General features: G+C 31.8%; 3 protein-coding genes across 4 annotated transcripts; 1 reads left to right on the plus strand and 2 right to left on the minus strand.

Moving 5' to 3' along the window:
• Window positions 1-178: 178 nt before the first annotated feature.
• Window positions 179-2,589, minus strand: LOC114175441 (uncharacterized). Its single transcript, XM_085670438.1, has 11 exons — window positions 2,509-2,589; window positions 2,149-2,365; window positions 1,954-2,050; window positions 1,858-1,871; window positions 1,581-1,665; window positions 1,361-1,493; window positions 1,175-1,281; window positions 915-1,035; window positions 639-818; window positions 471-548; window positions 179-388 (listed from the first exon to the last, which is right to left on the minus strand). The coding sequence occupies exons 1-11, from the start codon at window positions 2,587-2,589 to the stop codon at window positions 179-181; spliced, it is 1,323 nt and encodes a 440-aa protein (XP_085526564.1).
• Window positions 2,590-11,436: 8,847 nt separating this feature from the next.
• LOC114175861 (NHL domain-containing protein) lies at window positions 11,437-15,228 on the plus strand. Of its 2 annotated transcripts, none has more exons than XM_028060698.2 (6): window positions 11,437-11,596; window positions 11,671-11,847; window positions 11,939-12,103; window positions 12,792-12,992; window positions 14,490-14,587; window positions 14,672-15,228. In XM_028060698.2, exons 1-6 carry the CDS (start codon window positions 11,548-11,550, stop codon window positions 15,167-15,169), a joined length of 1,188 nt encoding a protein of 395 aa, XP_027916499.1. In that variant the 5' UTR covers window positions 11,437-11,547; the 3' UTR covers window positions 15,170-15,228. The 2 variants fall into 2 exon arrangements, with proteins under 2 accessions (XP_027916499.1, XP_085526807.1); XM_085670681.1 differs by having other exon boundaries at window positions 14,668-15,027.
• A 1,067-nt stretch (window positions 15,229-16,295) lies between these two features.
• LOC114175646 (uncharacterized) lies at window positions 16,296-20,069 on the minus strand. The gene is made up of 7 exons (XM_028060415.2): window positions 19,682-20,069; window positions 19,506-19,586; window positions 19,219-19,395; window positions 18,570-18,740; window positions 18,170-18,382; window positions 17,998-18,086; window positions 16,296-17,307 (listed from the first exon to the last, which is right to left on the minus strand). Exons 1-7 carry the CDS (start codon window positions 19,779-19,781, stop codon window positions 16,606-16,608), a joined length of 1,533 nt encoding a protein of 510 aa, XP_027916216.1. The 5' UTR covers window positions 19,782-20,069; the 3' UTR covers window positions 16,296-16,605.
• Window positions 20,070-20,619: the final 550 nt, after the last annotated feature.

The raw sequence follows: 20,619 nt of genomic DNA on the forward strand, positions 1-20,619 counted from the left end.
GTATACAAATTGTAACAAATAAAAGCATAATAAACGCATAATATAGTTATCATAAAATTTAACAAAAAAGTTGTAGTTCAAATGAAATTAAAGACAGATCCATGCATAGACATATTATAGTCCCAAATTATCAAACATAAAACAAATTGTCTTCAAATATTATAACTAAAATGATATCTCAAATAACTGATTTTTCCTTCTTAATATTTCTTTTTAGCAGCTTCAAAGGAACACTGTCTTCTTCAATGGATTCAAATGATGCAGTCTTCTTTGCAAATTCTCTCTTAAGTGAACTGTTACCATCATCATTCGTTGCATTATCTTTGATTAAGTCAGGTGATTGGGATCCACACTCAATTGTTTCTTTGGTAAATATGACTAATAAATCCTATATTACATGTTAAAAAGAAATAACATTAATAAAATAATGGATCATTAACAAAAAAATAAAATTTAGATCATTTCTATACCTCTGCAATATCAACTGTGGACTCATTGACTACATGTTGTTTTTGCCTGCTAAACTCATCATTCCCAGCATAAACATCCTTCAAAAAGGTATAGAAAATGAAATGATTAAGAACTAAAATATATGTAAAATCTTGAATGTAAAATTTATATTTGAAATTAGATATTACCACAGATTTCATCGAAGAATCATTGAACTTCTGAATGATATCATCATCAACACATACTTTCTTCACTCTGAAAGACTGTTCAAGTTTGAAAGTGTGATCGTTCCTACTTTCAACTTTAAACAACAAACTTTTATCAACTAACTGATCAAACTCCTTAGGCAAATTTCCAGAAGCATTCATCTACGATAACAAAACAATTTAATATCATATTCAGAAAGAGTGATCCAACTGTCATTGTGTATGTATATATATAAGTGGATATATTGAAGAGTATACCTTATCATGAGTCTCTAACATATCAGCACAACTTTTTTTGAAAATGGTGGTTGCATCCCTATCAAACAGCATAAATGTGGTTGGATTAGATGAGTCAATAACTCGGATCTTGATCCTATATCTGTAAAATGAATAACAGTATTGATTAACAAAAGTTTAAAGTATAATCATATATTTTAATGGACATTAAGTTTAATACACAAAAAGTTAACCATGGAAAGACTTTTATAACATGCTTATTACACTTCTCGCAAAAGAACATCTTTGAATCTGGATAAACAGCTTTGTTGCAAAGACAAGCAGTATACCACCAATCATCCTCACCCAAAATATGCTTAATGGTTCCCAACAATATGTAAGTGGTAACCTTTCAATATAAAAAGATTAATGAAAACAGGTATTGTGAACAACAAAATTTCATGTAACAATTTATAAGTCATTTTAACCTCTTTACAATCTTTAAGACCTTGAATGGTCGTCCTAGGTGTAAGAGTTAAAAATTCTTCCTCCACAGTATGTTTGGAAGTCTGAGAGAGCTGCGTTAATCCTTGAAAGGGAGATTCATTGTTCTCAAACATTCTGTGCAATACAAATTAAAAGTTACGAAACAGGATTAAATAAAAAATTATAAAGTTTAAATAAAATGAAGAACAATTTGAATATTACCTTGATTTTAGTTCAGATGCCTCATTGAAGTTAACATTGTACTTAATCCTAGTGCAGAACTTACAATTTTGAACTTGAACCTTATCTAAATTTAAAATGATAGTGTATGTCAAAGTACCATGGAATAAATAGTAATAACAAATGTATAAAAGTAATAACAGAAGTTTACCTTGAAAAGTTTTGAATTTCGCAAATTATATACTTATAGCATCATTTTATACTTCTCCACTTGAAAGAAATACATTCAGTTCATCCATATGAATACCAAACAAAGTACATTCTATTCGAAACCTAAACATTCAATAAATGTTATGTGAAATCATTATTTAAACAGAAATAAAAAGGTATGTAGTATAGCATAGAAATAAAATACCCATCAGCTTCTATTGCAATGACATTTAATTGTGTTGTCTTTCCATCAACTTGCAATTCTCTTTTAGTCCCCACTCTGACCAGTAATCCCAAGATATCTAAATAATAATTCATAAATGTGATATTATATAAGGTAAAAATAAATGTTGATAAATAAAAAATATGAATGGTAGAAAAACTAAAAATATTAACTTACCAACTAAATAATCAGTATCAAATCCAGTGGTTGTCAATAAGGACAAAGGTGTGTATTGTGGTTTCATATCAGGAACCAAGTTACCATGAAGCAAACTAACTTTTGTACCAAACTGGAAATTAATCTTATAAGGGTGGTGCGTAGTTCTGTATATTCCAGAATTGGGAGCCACACTGAAATTTTGGATGGCATAAACATGCCCTTTAGAAATTTCAGTCTGAAATTTGTAAATTAGAGTACGTTTGATGGAATGATGTATTTTAGAACCCAGAAAAAGCTCAATATAATAAATATAAATATGTTTAAGATACACATATTTTGTTCATAACAATGATGGTAAAGAATTAGAAGAATAATAACCTCTTTGTCTTGAATAACCAATTCCATGGAGAAGGGACACCTCTGTTTACTGAAATCTGGAATAAACCATGAACGTATCATCCTAACGATGATATTCTAGTTCTCCTTTTCTGGAGTAACTTCCCTTACATTTTGGCTTTGCTTTTGAACTTCAGAGAGAGACATGTTGAACTCAAAACAACGATATTGAAAAAATGAGAAGTAAAAAAGTGAGTATTAGATTGGTGACATATTTATACTCAGATACAAAGAAAAAATTAATATAAAAAGATTTAATTCAGACAACTAAAATAAATACAAATAAATAAAAGGTTCAAAACAACTATAGAGTAATATATATTTGTTTGGTGAAAGGATGGTCAAAGAAGGGTAAGGAATAAAGACAACATGGATTTCACAATTTTTGAAAAGGTAAAGGTTATATGTTATTGGAGTAAAAACTTTGAAATGGTTAAAGAAAGCAAGAAGTACAAAAGCAATAAGTAGTCTGCAAACATGGAGTAATAGACATACGATGTTAATAGAAAGAACTACTTTTGACCTACATTTACAGAATTCATACTAACATATTTTGGTGAAAACTGCAAAAAACAGCTATTGATGTCAGAAACCAGTAATTTGTTCCAATTGATTTATTCACAGGTTTCATAGAAAAGGAAAATCAATACAAAAAGCATTCTGATGAAGATGAACCATGAACAATTTACTTTTAAATGAAAACATTACCTTTTGGCGTGATGTATTGAGCATTGAACCATTAGTTGAATAAAGAAGAAATGTGCGAAGATGTATTTTCAGAATTACAAAAGAAATGGACAAACCCTAATTATGTACAAAACAACATATGAACTGCATAGCTTCTTGTATTACTATATTTGTTAACAAAAACAAATGAAGTACATACCTTTGGTGGAAGATGGTTTGTAAGAATCTAGTCTTGCCAGTGAAAAGTAATTTGGCTGCATAATAATTAATTAAATTCTACAAAAAGTGAAAAAAGAAGTGTAGTTCACAATATACTTGATGAGAACAAAATAGATGATATCTCAATACTGCAAGAAACTTCCTGGAGAAGACAAATGTGTTGGATGCATTGATTTAATAATGTATAATATCAAATTAAATAAAAAATTATATTCGTATAATAAAAAAATGTAATGATATGAGGGATTGGTACAGCAGAAAAAAATGTGGTGGAAAATATATAAAGGTACTCGAGCAATGTAAAAAGTCATATCACTCCACTTTTATAAAATCATATTAACTTGTGGTTGAAATTTTAATAAATGAGATGTATATGAAATAACTTCTGGTGTTATATTTTAAAATATAAGAATTATTTTAAAAAGGCAAAATCAATGATATGACATTTTGGTTCCTAACATGAATTAACTGGCAAAGATATTCGTATATGGAAGAAGATATGGAGCAGTTACCATTAAATAAGATTTCAAAAGTTGGATTTACCAATACTTAAACACACACACACACAATACACACACACACACACACACACACACATATATATATATATATAATAAAAGTCCATAATAATTCATACAAAAAAGTACAGATAACTAATCTGTTAAAATAATATTGTTCATGGATGATTTCAGTGGTGATGATAATATTCATATATATTAAGCAGCACATTCACATCCTTGTTTGCTTTTTCACCGTCAACCTCAAGAAGTGTAAATCTCTTTCCTCTAGTCCATGAAGTTCACAAAACTTTTTCCATCCATTGCCTATCTTCACCGATTTAGCTCTAATCAACAACTTGCATTGCACTTCTGCTTTTGGACCGCAAAGCACAATGTATGACAAATTACTATTGCGAAAATACTTACATAGGTCTGAATTCAAATCCTGCAGAAAACAAATTAAATAAAATTGAATTTTTATTAAAGTGAAGATAAAGAGAAGCCATAAAGAATGGTATATAGATTATATAAAAAAAAAGGTAACAAACTTCACCAGAAAGCTTGCTTTGCAGTTGTATTTAGAAAGGCAGAACTCAAAATGAATTAACTTTGACGTTGTCAGTGGAAGATTTGATCGAACATGACTTAGAAATTTTTGCAAAGTTGATTCTGAACAGTGATTGTAAAAGTGTATTTGAAAAGCAGAATTTCCAGTATGCCTTAAGTAACATAGTTTCAGTGGTTTTAAGTGATAGAATTTTCTTATATCACACCAGCCATCAGTAATCCTCGGATTATAAATATCCATGTTGAAGGTAACATGGTACACATGACCCTTGTTATCAGAAATAGTCCAACATGGACCCAGTTCACAACCTAATGTAATGACAAACAATCGGTTGACGTCACCAAAATCCTTGAAAAAAAAAGCAAGTTCATCAAGAAAAGATTAGTTAAATTTAAACAGAGAAGAATAATGGTTAATAATTTATAAGTAATGAATTTCAAAAAAACTTGTTCTTCGATGAACATAGTAAAGAATCCACCCTTCCACTTGCTCGCAAGTATGGATTGATCACCAAGAATGCATTGTGTCGTCGTCATCTAATGGATCGTATAAACATTTTTAGAAACATTGAAAAACAGAGAACATGACGAAATGGAGAAGATGATGGTTATGATGATGATGAAAAAGAGAAGATCATGAAACAAATATTTTGATATGGACTGTGAAGAGAAGTATAGGTAAAAACAGGTTATGGTTCATAAAAATGTAAAAGTTTAACATGTTAACCTTTCTGTAATGGAGAAGAAGTTGGTGATGATGAAACAGAGAAGATGATGAAGAGAAGCATAGGTCATAAAAGCGTGTTGTTCATACAAATGTAAAAGTTAAACATGCATACCTTTGTGTAATGGAGAAGCACTTCTTGAAATCTGATATACACAGATGAAAAAAGATGACTATGACGAAAAGAAGATAAGTTGTAAATTATAGACATAGCTGCGTTCTTTCACTGTGAAGAGAGGTAGCGGTGATCAAAGCGTCTTCGTGATAATAATATTATGTAGAGCAATCATGATTATCTTATTGAGAAGTGTTGATAACTCTGGACAGTGCAATCAATTTTATCTTGAGAAGTGAAAAACATAATGATTTAAAAAAAAATGAACCGTTTCTTGGTTCGGGATTTGGTATTTAATATTGAAATATGAAAAAGTTGAATAATTATAACGTGTGGCAGATGATGGAGCAGTTTATTCATCATTATCTCGAGCAGTGTGAAATTTAATGCATTTGAATACTGATTGACACGTTGATTTGGAGATAATTCGAAGTAGTATTTTAAGGCGTTGGAATACAAAACATTTTGTAAACGAAATGGTTTTCATTGAGTAAACGATCATTTAAAATTTATTTATAAATAAAAATTGTTCTTAAATTGTTCTGGAAATGCCCATGGCAAAAAAGATTATAAATAATGTTTAAGTTATATGATTTTATTAATAATAATTAATAACTAATAGTTATTGTATTTCACTGACGTTTAAATTTCCAATTTATATGGAATGCTAATTAATGTTAATTAATTAAATATCTAATTAAAAATTATTTATATTGACTGAAAACTTATGGTTTCCATTAATTTGATAAAAAATGAATAATTTTAAAATGAAGTCGAACAAAATATATAACAAAAAAAGAAAATACATATACTAAAAGTGAATAAAATAGAACATATATATTCAGATATATAATAACTACATACAAAATAAGAGTCCAATTGAAATCTTCTTTTATATATATATATATATATATATATATATATATATATATATATATATATATATATAAAGAAGTTCAAACAAAATGACATACAAAATGTTCAACTTTAATACCAAAATAATGGATAAAGAATTTTGATATTTCTGCTTGTTTTTTCACTTTTAACTTCAAAAAACAATTCAGGGTGATCCTCTGCAGAGAGTTGATGAAGAGCACAAAAGTCTTTCCAGCCAGATCCTATCTTAACAGACCTAGGTCTTATTATCAATTTACACTCGACTTCATCCCTTGGTTCATGTAAAACAACAGATGAAAGTCCACTATTTTCAAAATAACTCGCAAATTCTTTTTTCAAATACTAAAAAAATAATATGAAGAGATATTAATTATTAAAATAGAATGTAAATTTTAAATAATATTAAAAAATAAGAACTAACCAGGTGCCTTGCTTGACAATAGCATGTGGATAGTTCAACTAGAAAATGGATTAAGTTTGACATAGAGAGAGGACGACGGATGGCAACATTGTTGAGGAAGTTGGTCTTGATTCGTGTGTCTACAGAACGTGTAGAGATGTGGATTACGAAAGATGAATTTCTAACGTATTTTAACACAAGAAACTTGTTAGACTGATCTGCATAGAAAGATCTTAATTGGTTTCAGCCTTGGGTAATCATTGGAGTGTGAATATCCATGTTGTAGGTAACATGGTGAACATTACTTTGGTAATCAACAACGGTCCATTTAGAACCAAGGTCCTTCCAATAGCGTATTATGAACACTCGGTCGACGTGTCCAAACTCCTTAAAAGATTAGCAAGTTAAGAATAAGGAAATAAATATAAACAACAAAAATAAATGAGAAGGAATAAAAAAATATACCTGGTCTTTCAAAAACATAGAAATGAATCCGCCAACCAGTTGTGCAGAAAGTATGGATTGTGGTGTGGGCATGGATTCCATTGCAGGAAAATAGGTTGGTGATGAAGAAGAATTATAAGAGAAGAAAATGGGTAACAGTAGAAAAATCAGATTTGTGACTTTGAATTTGGTAAACATAGGGAATATATATAAACATAATTGGAGAAGTCATAGCTGTTGGAAGTATCCGTACATACTGGACAGTCTGTTGTATAATAATTATTGCAATTGCTTTGGAATAAATGACAGGTTAATAAATACGAATTTAAAAATAAATCATAAAATAACAAAAATGAATTATGAAGCGTCGTAAAAGTATAAGAAAAATCATTCAATGTTTTGTTGAGAAAGTTGGAAAAAAATAAATCAATGTAAAAATATCAGAAGATGAATTTTCTATTGTTGATTTGGTTCAGGATTTGGTATTTAATATTGGAATATGAAAAAGTTGAATAATTATAACGTGTGGCAGATGATGGAACAATTTATTCATCATTATCTCGAGCAGTGTGAAATTTAATGCATTTGAATACTGATTGATACGTTGATTTGAAGATAATTCGAAGCAGTATTTTAAGGCGTTGGAATACAAAACGTTTTGTAAACTAAATGGTTTTCATTGAGTAAACGGTCATTTAAAATTTATTTATAAATTAAAGTGTTCTTAAATTGTTCTGGGAATGCCCATGGTGAAAAAGACTAAAAATAATGTTTCGGGTAAAAATAAATCAATGTAAAAATATCAGAAGATGAATTGTTTGATTTAGAAAGATGAAAGAAAATGAAAAGTGGGTAAAAATGTAAGATCTGACATGAAAAAGAACGAATTATGGGTAAAAACAATAGTGTATGATGAACTCTTTGATTGTAAAATGTCCAAATAAAAACGAAAATCGGGTAAAAATAAAGAGATCTGCTAATAGAATGCATTACGTAAAAATACCATCAACGAAAAAAAAATGACAAAAACATAGATGAAGCTACAAAAATGAAGAAGATGAACGGTTTGCTTGTAAAAGGTGGAAAAATACAGAAAAATTGGGAAAGAAAAAGGAAGATGGTCATACAAATTACATACCAGTTAAGTTGTACAACGAAAAAGAATCTTGCATGCGTTTAAAATCTTCATTTGAAGCTTGTAAACAGAAGAAAAATATAAGAAACAATTAGATCAAAGTAAATATAAGAAAAATCTGACCTGTTACCTAGAAACAAAAAAAGTTAGATCTGTAGTTAGATCAAGGCCAAAAATAGTTAGATCAAAGTTTTTTAAAACCTATAGTTAGATCTGTCGCAATGAACCATATTAGACATGTAGAAAAAATAAAAATACCATCAACGCAAAAAATAGTTAGATCTGAGAAAATAAAAGAAGAATATGAGTTGTTCGCTTGAGAAAGGTCAAAATGAAAACGAAATCTAGGTAAAAAAATCATATGTCGCAGTGACCCATATTAGACCTGTAGAAAAATGAAAAAAATAGTTAGATCTGAGAAAATATAAGAAGAATATGAGTTGTTCGCTTCAGAAAGCTCAAAATAAAAATGACTTCTGTGTTTAAACCTGTAAAAATAAAAGGTGAAAAAAATATACATACCAGTTAAGTTGTAGAGCAAGAAAGACTCTTGCATGTGTTTGAAATCTTCATTTGAAGATTGTAATCAAAAGATAAATAACATCAAGGCCAAAAATAGTTAGATCAAAGTTTTTTTAGACCTGTAGTTAGATCTCTCGTAGTGAACCATATTAGACATGTAAAAAAAATAAAAATACCATCAACGCAAAAAATAGTTGGATCTGAGAAAATAAAAGAAGAATATGAGTTGTTCGCTTGAAAAAGGTAAAAATGAAAACAAAATCTAGGTAAAAAAACCATGTCTCACTGACACATATTATACCTGTAGAAAAAAGCAAAAAATAGTTAGATCTGAGAAAATATAAGAAGAATATGAGTTGTTCGCTTCAGAAAACTCAAAATAAAAATGATTTATGGGTTTAAACCTGTAAAAAAACGCATGAAAAGTTAGATATGACAAAATATAAGAAGAACATGAGTTGTTTGCTTGAGAAAGGTGATAACACAAACGAAAACAGAGATACAACATCTTCAGATCTAGGAAAAAAATGATATCTCCATATCTTCTCATTTGAAACCGCTGAAAAGAATGACCAACAGAGAGATACCACAAAAATAACTACAAATCTGAAGAAGTTAGCGAAATCGAAAAAGAAAAGTTTGAAGATGAAGAGGTATTATGTGCGCGTGAGAAAAACAGAGAAAAGAGGAAGATTGAGAAGAAGCTGAAGAGTCTAGAGTGTGTGTGAGTGAGAAAGACCTGAGAAGAAAAGAGAGAGAGAGATACAAAAAAAAAGGTGAGATAACTTTTGGATTTTGAATTATTTTTTGAACGTTGAAAATTGTCTTTGATTGATACGTTAACACGTTTTCTTGTTGTAGAATAAAATTTTTGAATTGAATTGGATCAGATATATTATTTAATAGAAGAAGTTTTCATTTGTTAGTTCAGAAATATATATAGTATTAGATTTCCATATTGTCAAAAAGCATTTCAAGTCAAGATTTTGAATAGTGAAAATTGAACCGAGATTAACTGGGGAGTTTAATTGAATTATTATAAAAATACTTGTGTTATATAGCCTTCTTTCTCTCGATTTTTAATCTTTGATATTATAAAATTTTGATTAAAGTAGAAACATTTATGAGCTTATTGTTGGTGAGAAAATTCACAATTTGTTTCAGGCTTTTAATCCAATTTTTCGGATGGGATTCAAGTTTTGATAGTCCTATGCTTTTATTCATTTAGCTATGTGGGTGAGGCACATGCTTCCTAATCCCATAACTTTTTCTTACTCCCTCCATTTTATTAAATGTCTATCTTGTCTTTTCTATTTTGTAATTGTAGTAGATTTTGGTTTTTAACTCTTTAAAACGAATTTTAACAATGAGAAATTAAAATATGTTGTATTTAAATTAATTATAATTGATTTTTTTTTTTTACTTTTTAAACAATTTGTTAAAATTGAGTAATTGAAATATTTTAGATTTTAATTTTAGATTATTATTATTATTATTAAACATATCAGTATATAGATACTAGTATCTAATATGCTATTTATATAAACTTAAAACCTAACCTAGTAGTCCCAAACGCACTAACCAAAGCATAAAATGAAAAAGAAAAAACAATGTGAAAAAACTATTCTCCATGCAACTTTATTTTTTAAAAATATAAACGATAAAATCGATTCTAATAACGGATGAGAGATGAGAATCACTTCTTGTGAAATTAGTATACAAGGGAATTGATTCCCTTACTGCATAGATATGAGGAAAATCGATTCTCTCATGCCTTCTATTTTTTTCGCTTTCACATGAATCATTTCACTCAACACAATTTTCCTCTCTCCTTGTCTCTAACGTAGCATACAAGACAAATGTGTCATTGACTCTGGATGAGGTTGGTTTTATGGGGTAATCTCCTCACTTGTGTGAGGGTCATCCAAAGCTCAATCCTCACAAATTCATGCCTCCAATTCGTCTTAAATTAGTAGAAGCATTACACAGTTTGCATTTATCTTTCCATCATCGTGAACAAGACATCGTCAAAAACAAACACATGCTTAAGAGAAAAGATATAATATTTTGACTTATAGTAAAAACCATAAACATGAATAGTTTAAAAAATATTTGTTTAAATTTCATGACAGATATAAAATATTCTTACTAGAAGGTGAAATGTAATTCGATAAGTTATGAGATAAACTAATTTTCCTTCCAAGCTAATAGACTCTCCTGAATTAAATTTTGGTCAAGTTCAAATATAACATGAAAATCCACCTATAAAAAACTTTCTAACACTCAACTTAATAATAATTTTAGAATAATAAATACGAATAGAAAGTTGAGTCTATGATTCACTTAGTTGTGATGTGTATTTTTAAACTTTTAATCATCTATGAGTAAAACTAAAAAGAAAAAAAAAAATATTGATCTACGTTGTTTAGACTATTGAGCTCTAGTACATAACGAGTACAAATTGCTATTATCATTAATATGGGAGTGTACTTGCCATATGAATATACTTGACGTGGATACCTAAAAATGTATACCATTTTTATAAAATCAAATATAAATACAAAAGTTTAGCCAAAAAACAATTGAATTCATATTAGTAAAAAACTTAACTTGATTGGAGTGAGTTGCACTTGCACTCTTCAGAGAGGAAACAGACTCTTGGGTCAAGTTGCAACTTACAAAAATGCTACACTTTTTCTTTTCCTGTAAACTACTTCGCCCACAAGGAACCATTAACAGGAATATTATTATATACTACATATAACCTCTTGAACAAACTTCTGCTTGACCTTGCAGCAAAGTGTGAGAGTCATGGCTCTCTCTATCTTACTCACACTCACTCTCTTCCTCCTCCCACACGGTAACATTTTCTCTTGCTCTTCCTCTCTCTTCCAATTCCATTTTTCACTTCTTGTTTTCTTTTTCATTTTTCAGTTAAGGGCAAAGATGTTGTCATCGCTGAAGACGGTTACACCGTCACCACCTTATTCGACGGCCACAAGCCTCACATATTCCCTTACATCGTCCTTCAACGACCCTTTTCTTCCGATCTCATCCTTCTCGATTCTGTCAACAGCACTTTCTACACCGCGCAATTCCCCATTACCCAAGGTTCTTTCCCTCCCGTTTTTGTCTTCTGGGGGTGCCAAAGTTTCGATTTTTTCTTTAATTTTGGTGGTTATTCTTCGTTATTCTGTTGCAGAAATCGTTTTCACTAGGCTTTCAGGAGATGGTTCTGTGGGGTATTTGGATGGGGACGTTGGTTCTGCTCGGTTTGATAAACCCAGAAGCTTTGCTTTTGATCTTAGAGGGAATGTGTATGTTGCTGACAAGAACAACCGTGCAATAAGGAAAATTAGTGCCAAGGGTATGCTTTGAATACTTCCATTTTGCATCTAGTGTTTGCATAGAAATGTCAGCAACATACCTTTTTGAATATATTCTTTATTATTAACTGAAATTTATTGAAAATCATAAAATTTGGTGACTTGTTATTTTTAACGAGTATGATTTTTGAAGTTTCTAATTAATTTGAACCATTAGTAAATAAAATGTGATATGAGGAATGTGTTGGTTGGTGTGTTGCTAAGACTCCTCAACGTTTGTCTTTTGCACGTGAAAGTATGGACTGCATGATGGAATTAGAAATGTATCTATTCTGCTTCGATATATAGATGTAGGATTTGACTCATTTGAAGTGATTCATTTTAGTTTTTCAATATTTCATGAAAAGGCATAACAAATCATGAATTTTTTGAAATATCAACAATTGGTTTTTCAACTACGACTGACATTATTTGCTTTAGTTTCTTAACTTGAGTAAAATTCATAGTTGCATGGAAAGAGTGAGAGAGAGGGGGGGCCTAGCAAAGTGTGGGTCAAATTACGTATGTGAATTGTTGAGAGTGGTGGACTTGTTGTGGTCCTCCAGTTTTCACTCTTTCTTAGAATGCTTTAATGATTGTTTTTAAATGCATGGTTTGGATGGTGAATCAGGTCAATTGTATTATCAGGAAATGTTGAACATTCTTTCTGTCTTATTTCATCTTGACTAGGTGTGACCACAATTGCTGGAGGAGATTTCTCAGAAAAGTCGACCTCAAAGGATGTCCCTGCACTTAATGCATCATTTTCAAATGATTTTGACCTGACCTTCATTCCGGGGATGTGTGCTTTACTGGTGTCAGATCACATGCATCGATTGGTCCGCCAGATTAGTTTGAAGGAGGAGGATTGCACCTATGGTTCTAGATCTGGTGAGATTTTAGAATTTGGGGCATGTGTGTATGTGTTTTTGTTTTTGTCACTTTTTTATGGTTTTGGGTTTTATAAAATGGTTAGTGTACATTCCATTTTTGAGGTATAGGAAGTAGAAGGTAGAGAAAGAGAGAATGAAAAAATAAATAAAGAATAAATAATTGTAGACACCTCCACTCTATAGTGGACTCCTAGAGAGAAAAGTGTTGGAACAATTAGTAATATATCATGTGATAAGAAGAAAGAGACAAAAATAATTAAGTGCTACTGAAGTGTCTTGAATGATGTAGTGTTCACATATCATGTCACTACTAAAATATGGAGAAATAAATTGAGAGATGTGATGTGATAGAAAGATATAGAAATAACAATGACGTTGAAGAGAAGTAGTGTTGTTAAGTTTTATTTTCTATTCTTTTTAGGTTTAAGCATCTCTCACTAAATCAATCTTAAACAAATAAACAAGTCTGTAGAATGAATGAACATTTCAGTGAATCCATCATTGCAATACCCTATTGCATTTAAAATTTGAATGTAGTCATGGTCAAGATTGTAATTCCACTTTCTTAGTTTATCAAAAGAAAAAAATCCTTCTCAATTTGAATTAACACCAGGCTAACTGACATTATGATGATACATCGAATTGAATGGTTATTTGGTCTAAAATAAACTGTTGGAAGAGGTTATTACATATTACATGATGTAAGTGTGTGGATCTTGTACTAGAGTTTAGAACATTACCCAAACTAAGGTAATGATTTCTTCTATTACACCAAGAAGGCTACAACACTTGTATATTTTGTGATATTTATATAAACATTTCATGATTCATGAACACAGTGAAAGGGAACAGTTCACGTTTAAGGCTGTAATTTTTATCTTTTTAGAGGAAACTGTATATTTTGTAATTTTACTGTATTTGCTGCTTCAACTCTAAAGCATTATAAAAATGGGTAATTTAATTATCCTGCCCATGCATATTTTCTATTGAAATTCAACTACCGTCATACACAACTGTTTTACTGATAGATTTTTCTTAGGATCACTAGCCTCTCCATTTCAAATTAATCGACATTTAATTTTTTTTTCACAGATTAAGAAAAGAATAAATAAATCAGTAAAACAATTTTACTGAAAGATCCTTACTGTCTCAATTTTATGAGTGGATTATTAAATACTCGAAGACAACAGTATTTATTTGTGAGAAAAATTGGAATGAAAGTTTTAATTCTCATTGAAAACTGAAAATGCCAAACAATTCTTCAAGTACAATAATAATCAATCTGAAATGGAGGCAGTAATTTTAAAGCAACTCATATGTTATGTTCTCTTTTTTCCAATTGGATTTCATTTCTATTTGGAGTGAGAATTCATCTAAACCATCTGAAAGTAAGAGCTTTATATTAAGTGTTGCCTAGCTCAATCACTCCTTGCCTTCTCTAAGCTAGATATTTTAATTTGACTCTAATGTTGGGAAAAAAAACTCTTTTGTTTAGGGCTAAGTGCAGTTATGACTTGGACTCTTGGATTAGGACTTTCATGTTTACTTGGGTTAGTAATTGGGTTTGCAGTGCGCCCTTACATCATCTCTAATGTAAGTTCCTCTCAACTTGTTAAGATGTTGCATGGTGAAAGAGTAAAATTACTTACACATTCTGCGACTGAACTGTGTAGACAGAAACGCCCCAATTCTTGCCGTTGCAAAGAGACATGGAAGCATTGCCTAACCAGTCTGGGGAAGCTAGCTCCGATGCTCTTCTACGGCGCCAAAAGCGCAATTGCTAGCTGTAGTTGCTCCTCTGTTTACACGATCTTGGTGAGGTTTTGGAGATTGAGCCTCTCACATTTTGTTTGCTTGTCTAGAATTAGAATCAACATAGTTGCTCCAAGGCCACATCTGGAGTCTGTGTCTTTGCTAGATTTAGATGCCTGCAATAGTGGTGAGGTAACAAAACCAGGTAAGTACTATGACCAATTGAAGGATTTGATGAGTTTTGATGAAGATTCAACCAAGGGATTCTTCAACAGAGGAAATGATAGCATAGGAAGGAGGAATGTGTGCCATGAAGGTGATCTCTTGGTGAAGGCTAACATGGGCATTGTAGAGCCACCTAATGATAACGTTCTCCATCCAGACTCATCTGTTTGTAATATGGGTATTGTGAAGCGTAGATGAAGTTATTTTGTATGACAATTCTATATCTTGAAACTAGCATGCATATACTTTCTCACCAACATGGCAACATCCATCTTTTTTTACTTATGTGCTTTGTGATGATGGCCAGTAACCATGAAAACTATGGATTTCTGCTCCTCTCAAATATCATTGAACTTTGGAATGAAATCTCAAATGTATAGTTACTACGGAAAACAATTAGTTATTGAGTTTGTCAATTATAGGATGATAAACTGTGTTCAAGAATCAAGCAAAAATATTGTGTAAAGCTGGAAGTATTCTAAGGATGTTTACACACGGATTATGAGAAAATTGTTTATTGTGAGAGCTTAATAACAACTCTAAATTGGAATAAAACATTTTTTCGTTTATTTTTTTATAAATTATAAGCATGAACTTTATTAATAATTAATAAAAAATATTTTAGATGTAACTTTTGAAATAAATATCAAAATGATCTTAGAAAAAGCTATAATTGAATGTATTCTCAGGCGCCTTTTTTCTCCGCAAAAAAATCTCAGTATCTTAACCCTGTTTTTTAAAAATTGAATGACGTGTGACGATTTCATTTTCACTTCACAGGGAAATTCTATGTGTGTGTCACATCGACATATCGTAATCCGTGTGGAATGATTTTGAAAATTCTTGTCACCAAACTTTAGACTTTAGCTGGCTGAGCAACGCTTTCAGACAGAGCAACAACGAATTCACTTCAATTGCAAATAATATTCTAATTTTACTGTGGTAAATTTTACTTTAAAGTAAATTTCACTAAAATGAATCAATGAAACTAAAATTAAATTAACGATGTTTGATTTAGAAACCTTATTAGTCAATGTTCATTTGAGAACAAACCTATAGAAAAATTAATTAAAAAACACGGTTGAAATACTTCCTAAAACTTTTAACTATTTACTTATTAACCAATATCCTTAAAAGCACTTCAGTAACTCAATTCCACGAATATTACGATCTTGCCTCACTGAAATTTAAAAATAAATACGTTCTTGTTTACCATGTCATATTCTACTAAGTAGTTGAACTTAGTGGACATCTGGTTAATATTGTAAACCGTGATAGGAAATGACAAGCACATATTTAATGAAAAACAATTACAAAGCGGAAATAATGAAATCACAATATTTCTTTTTTGAGAGAACTATTGCACATTTAAACATGACGAGGATGATTAGAAGAAATAGCATGCAAAATTTCTTGATCCCATCCCCCCTCATGATGATTGCCAGAGTTGGTGCTAACACTAGACACCATAGCAACCAACATTTGGCAAAACTGAATAAACAATTCACATTATGATCACCAACTTCTCCTTACTGAAAGAAATCATTATACCACTACCTATACCTCATTACATTCTTCCCTCTCCATTTAGGTCACATCTTCTAAAATCTAAACTTCCTAATAATTGTATGTACTCAATACCTGTGGCCACCATAGCCCATGAAACTCATTCTGGACCTAACATTGTGACTGTCATACAGTGGCTCCCCATAATTCACAGGCTTGATAACCACAGACTCCTGCCTCCTATCCTGTTCCTGCACTGCCCCAAACACTATCTCATTCGTTGTTTCATGGCTCTGCTCATAGTAAGTGTGAGGGGTTGCCGATCGGTACTGATGGCGATGATGGTGTTTCTGTTGCTGCTGTTGTGACTGTTGTTGCTGCTGATTCATATCTCCATCCCATCCACTATAGAATGCACGACTTTGCCGAAGTTGTTGCATTTTCTCTGCATCCTTGGACATGAAAGGATAGGTTTTTCTAGGGGTTGGAGCTCTTGTGTCGATTGAAGGAGGTTCATCTTCATCAGGGATCACGAAACTTTCCTGCACAGGCCAAGAATTTGCTTGCTTCTGAGGTTGCTGGAGAAGTGGTTGTCTTTGAAACTGGTGGCTTAGCGATTTTCGTCTGAATGAAGGAAATAATCCTCCCATTATCTCCACCACTGATGCACCAGTATTCGCAAGAAGCTTCCCGAGGGATCCAAAGAAGCCCTCTTCCTGCTTCTCGGGTTCATATTCTGATGATGGAATTAAAGGAGGCCTGACAGATTTCAACGGCTTTTGATATGGACTTGAAGGAACTGAAGATGTTGCCATTACCGGAACCTGAGCCTACAAGAAACAAGAAATGGGTTATAGAGCATGCATCTATAGTATAGTATGCTATATCAGTATGCAAATAATGCAATGTTCAAATGAAAATTAATAACTTGAAACTATAGATAGGTCTTCTATGCAACTCTGTGGAAGCAACATGATGCTTTTTATTGCATAGTTTAAGAACAGCAGTCCTCAAACAATACTGCAGAGTTTAAGATTCATTCATCAAGTTCTATAACTACGAGTTTGGTAGGAGAGAATGGTGTGGAAGAGGAAAGATGAGAGGGAAAATGGATATTTTGATAGGAAAGAAATTTGAAGAATTGAAAAAAAAAAGTTTGACCCCACAAATTTATAATAAATAAATCAAGTATATTAACAATGACAAATAAATAAAAAAATCAATCATAAAAACAAAAAATATTAATAATGAAATAAATATTGCTAATATTAATTAAGAATAATAAAATAATGTGTTTATTTATTTTTATTTTAAACCAAATAATATAAAAAAATTATTTTCCGCTCTATTTCCTTTTCATTTCTCTTTAACCAAAAGATCTCTATTTCTGACCTATTTATTTTCCTTTCTATTCTCTTCCACTTCCTCTCCCTCAATTTTTTTCTCTTTACCAAACAAGTCTACATGAGTATCATTCAGGATAAAGCATGAGAAGGAAAAAGACAAGACTAAGCACTAACGTCCTGGGATGCTACAATTGTACCAAGCCTTCGCTGCAGTAATGCCAGCATGTAACCAAAGAAGCCAGCCCCCACAAGCATTGCAATCCCTGTAAAACATTGAAGATAATCAGTCTAAATTTGAATAGCACTTGACAGAATTTCAACAGAAAACATGTATGGGTTAGCTTACCAAGTGGGAATCCACTGCCATATTGATAGGCACAATCGTCAAAGTGGAGTTGGATCTCCCTGATGGCTCGGTTTCCTCTGTCTATGACAAGTAGTGAACAACTACTTCCAACATAAACCACATCAAAGTCATCAGAGAATTTAGCCTCTTCACTTGGTCCATCAACATGCCCCCCTCCTCGGCTCCATTTTCCTCCAGCAATTGTCGTGACCCCTGAAACAGAAAGATTCACTGTGAGGTTCCCTTGTTTGACTCTAATGTTGCACTTTTTTAAATCCAAAGATTCTGAACCAATGATAACAGTACACACACAGGACTTCAAAGTTATCTAAACACTAACTATGTGCAAGCATTCATAAGCAAGCAAACAAACAAAAAGGATCACCTACAATTATTTTACCTGAATCACTAATTTTCCTAATTGCCATATTTGTAGTATCTGCAACATAGATATTTCCTCGGTCGTCAACAGTTATCCCCTTAGGGTGGTTCATCCTGGCCTCCCTGAGCTTCCCATCAACATGTCCTGAATACCCTTCAGCTGACCCTGCCACCAGCTTAGGCCTGCTATCTGCACATAGCAATGGGCACCATCTCCATCAAGTGAACAACCGTACAATTATACATACATGCAAAGCGTTTATAACTATAACAGAGCAACTATATTACAAAAGACAAGCCCCATAGAAACAGTGTTCAAAGTGCATTACAATCATGTAATACATCTTCATTCAGCTCATAATCATGAACTGAAGTGACATGAGAACATGTCTTATACCATTAGACATTAAGAATCACATTAAGTAAACACAGTCCTTATGACGCAAAGAAGGTATTGAATTCAAAACGAAAAGAAGCTAGATATGCCTAAACTAGCTAATCATTCCAAATCCAGCAAAAGGCAGCTTAACGTAAAAATTCCCTACTCCATAACAGAAACAGACCTATTACTTTTCATTTCCCCATCATATCACAAATGAATAATAAAGTGAATTTCAGAAATCACTTATAACAAAAGGTCATCATTAAACCCACACTGTGACACTTACATAAAGAAAGTGAGGAGGAAATCCTATAAATGTTACTATTAGCCGAATCAAGAATGAGAAGCTCTCCATTGGGCAACACCTCCACAGCATAAGGCTCGATCCCAAGCTTGCTCCCATCGAACACAGTCTCCACACTGAATCCACCCTCGAACTTCATCATCGACCTGCTCGAGACCGCTGCAAAAGAACCCACATTCATACCACATAACCCACGACCACCCAGAAGACCAAACCCGCAGAAAAGGACAAACCCATAACCAAAAACCAAACCAGAGCCAGATCCATACCCGTTTTGGTGGTGGCCTTGAGCGACCACACCCACTTAGTGACGGCAGGCACGGCATTGGAGAGAAACCCACTAACAATTTCTGAAACCGCGAAGACACAAAGTTATTCATGAGCTAAATAAGAAAACATGGATGGAATGGAAGCACGAGAATGAGCACAAATGAATGGGACTTACTTGCAGGAGAAGTAGTTGAAGGTGCAGCTGAGACATGAAGGGTGGAGAATAGTACGAGGTTGAGGAGAGTGAGAGCTAATAACAGAAGATACTTACCCATTTGAGTTGATCCGAAGCTGAGGGGTTCGGAGAATGCAAGGTTTGTCAATGGTGGTGAAGAAAATGGGTGGAAGAACCCTAATTGAGAAGTGGGAAGAGAGGAAGGCAAATGGAAATGTTTCTTCTTCTTTTTTTTTTGGGTAATGTTGGTGTTAACAGAAAAGAGAGGAAAGGAAAGGGAGTGTGTTTTTGAGTGAATGAAAAGAGTGAAGGAGAAAAGGTTGAAGAGAGAGAAGATGAAAGGTACAGAGCATAAAATAAGAGCAAAGGAGAGGCATTAGTGGGACACTGTTGGAGAGAGAGAAGGTCATTGATTTTGATGTGTTAAATATACACTGTTTTTTAGCATCAGGTTTTTTAAAGTGTTGGTTGAAAAGTTTACCACTTTATATTTTTATGAGAGACAATTTGTCTATTTAACTTCATTAAAAAAAGTATTTTGATATAGGTGGTACGGATTGGATAAATATTATAAATATCAATGAATCTCTACCAATTTAATACAAAGTTTTAAATTGGTTTGGATTGTTAATTTAGATTGGATTGGAGAACCTTTCATCTTATTGCTGGGTTTTGAGTTTTGGATTTTGATTTAGATTCAAATTGATTTGAGTTATCAGATTATATAGTACCTCTAATTCTTTTTATGGTTAAATTAGTTTTTTCGATCTTTAAATAGCAAACTTTACATTTTTAATCTATATTTTAGAAAAAGTCCTGTTAATACATAAAAGGGTGCTAGAAATGAATAAATTAAAAATTTATTTGTAGAGATTTAGAAAGATTAAAATGGTATGTATAAAAAGGAAAGTAATAATTTTTTTAAGAAATTAAAAGTA

The sequence above is a fragment of the Vigna unguiculata genome, chromosome 3 (genome assembly GCF_037176805.1).
Source record: "Vigna unguiculata cultivar grain cowpea cultivar isolate G323 ecotype 2 chromosome 3, ASM3717680v1, whole genome shotgun sequence".
NCBI lineage: Eukaryota > Viridiplantae > Streptophyta > Magnoliopsida > Fabales > Fabaceae > Vigna > Vigna unguiculata.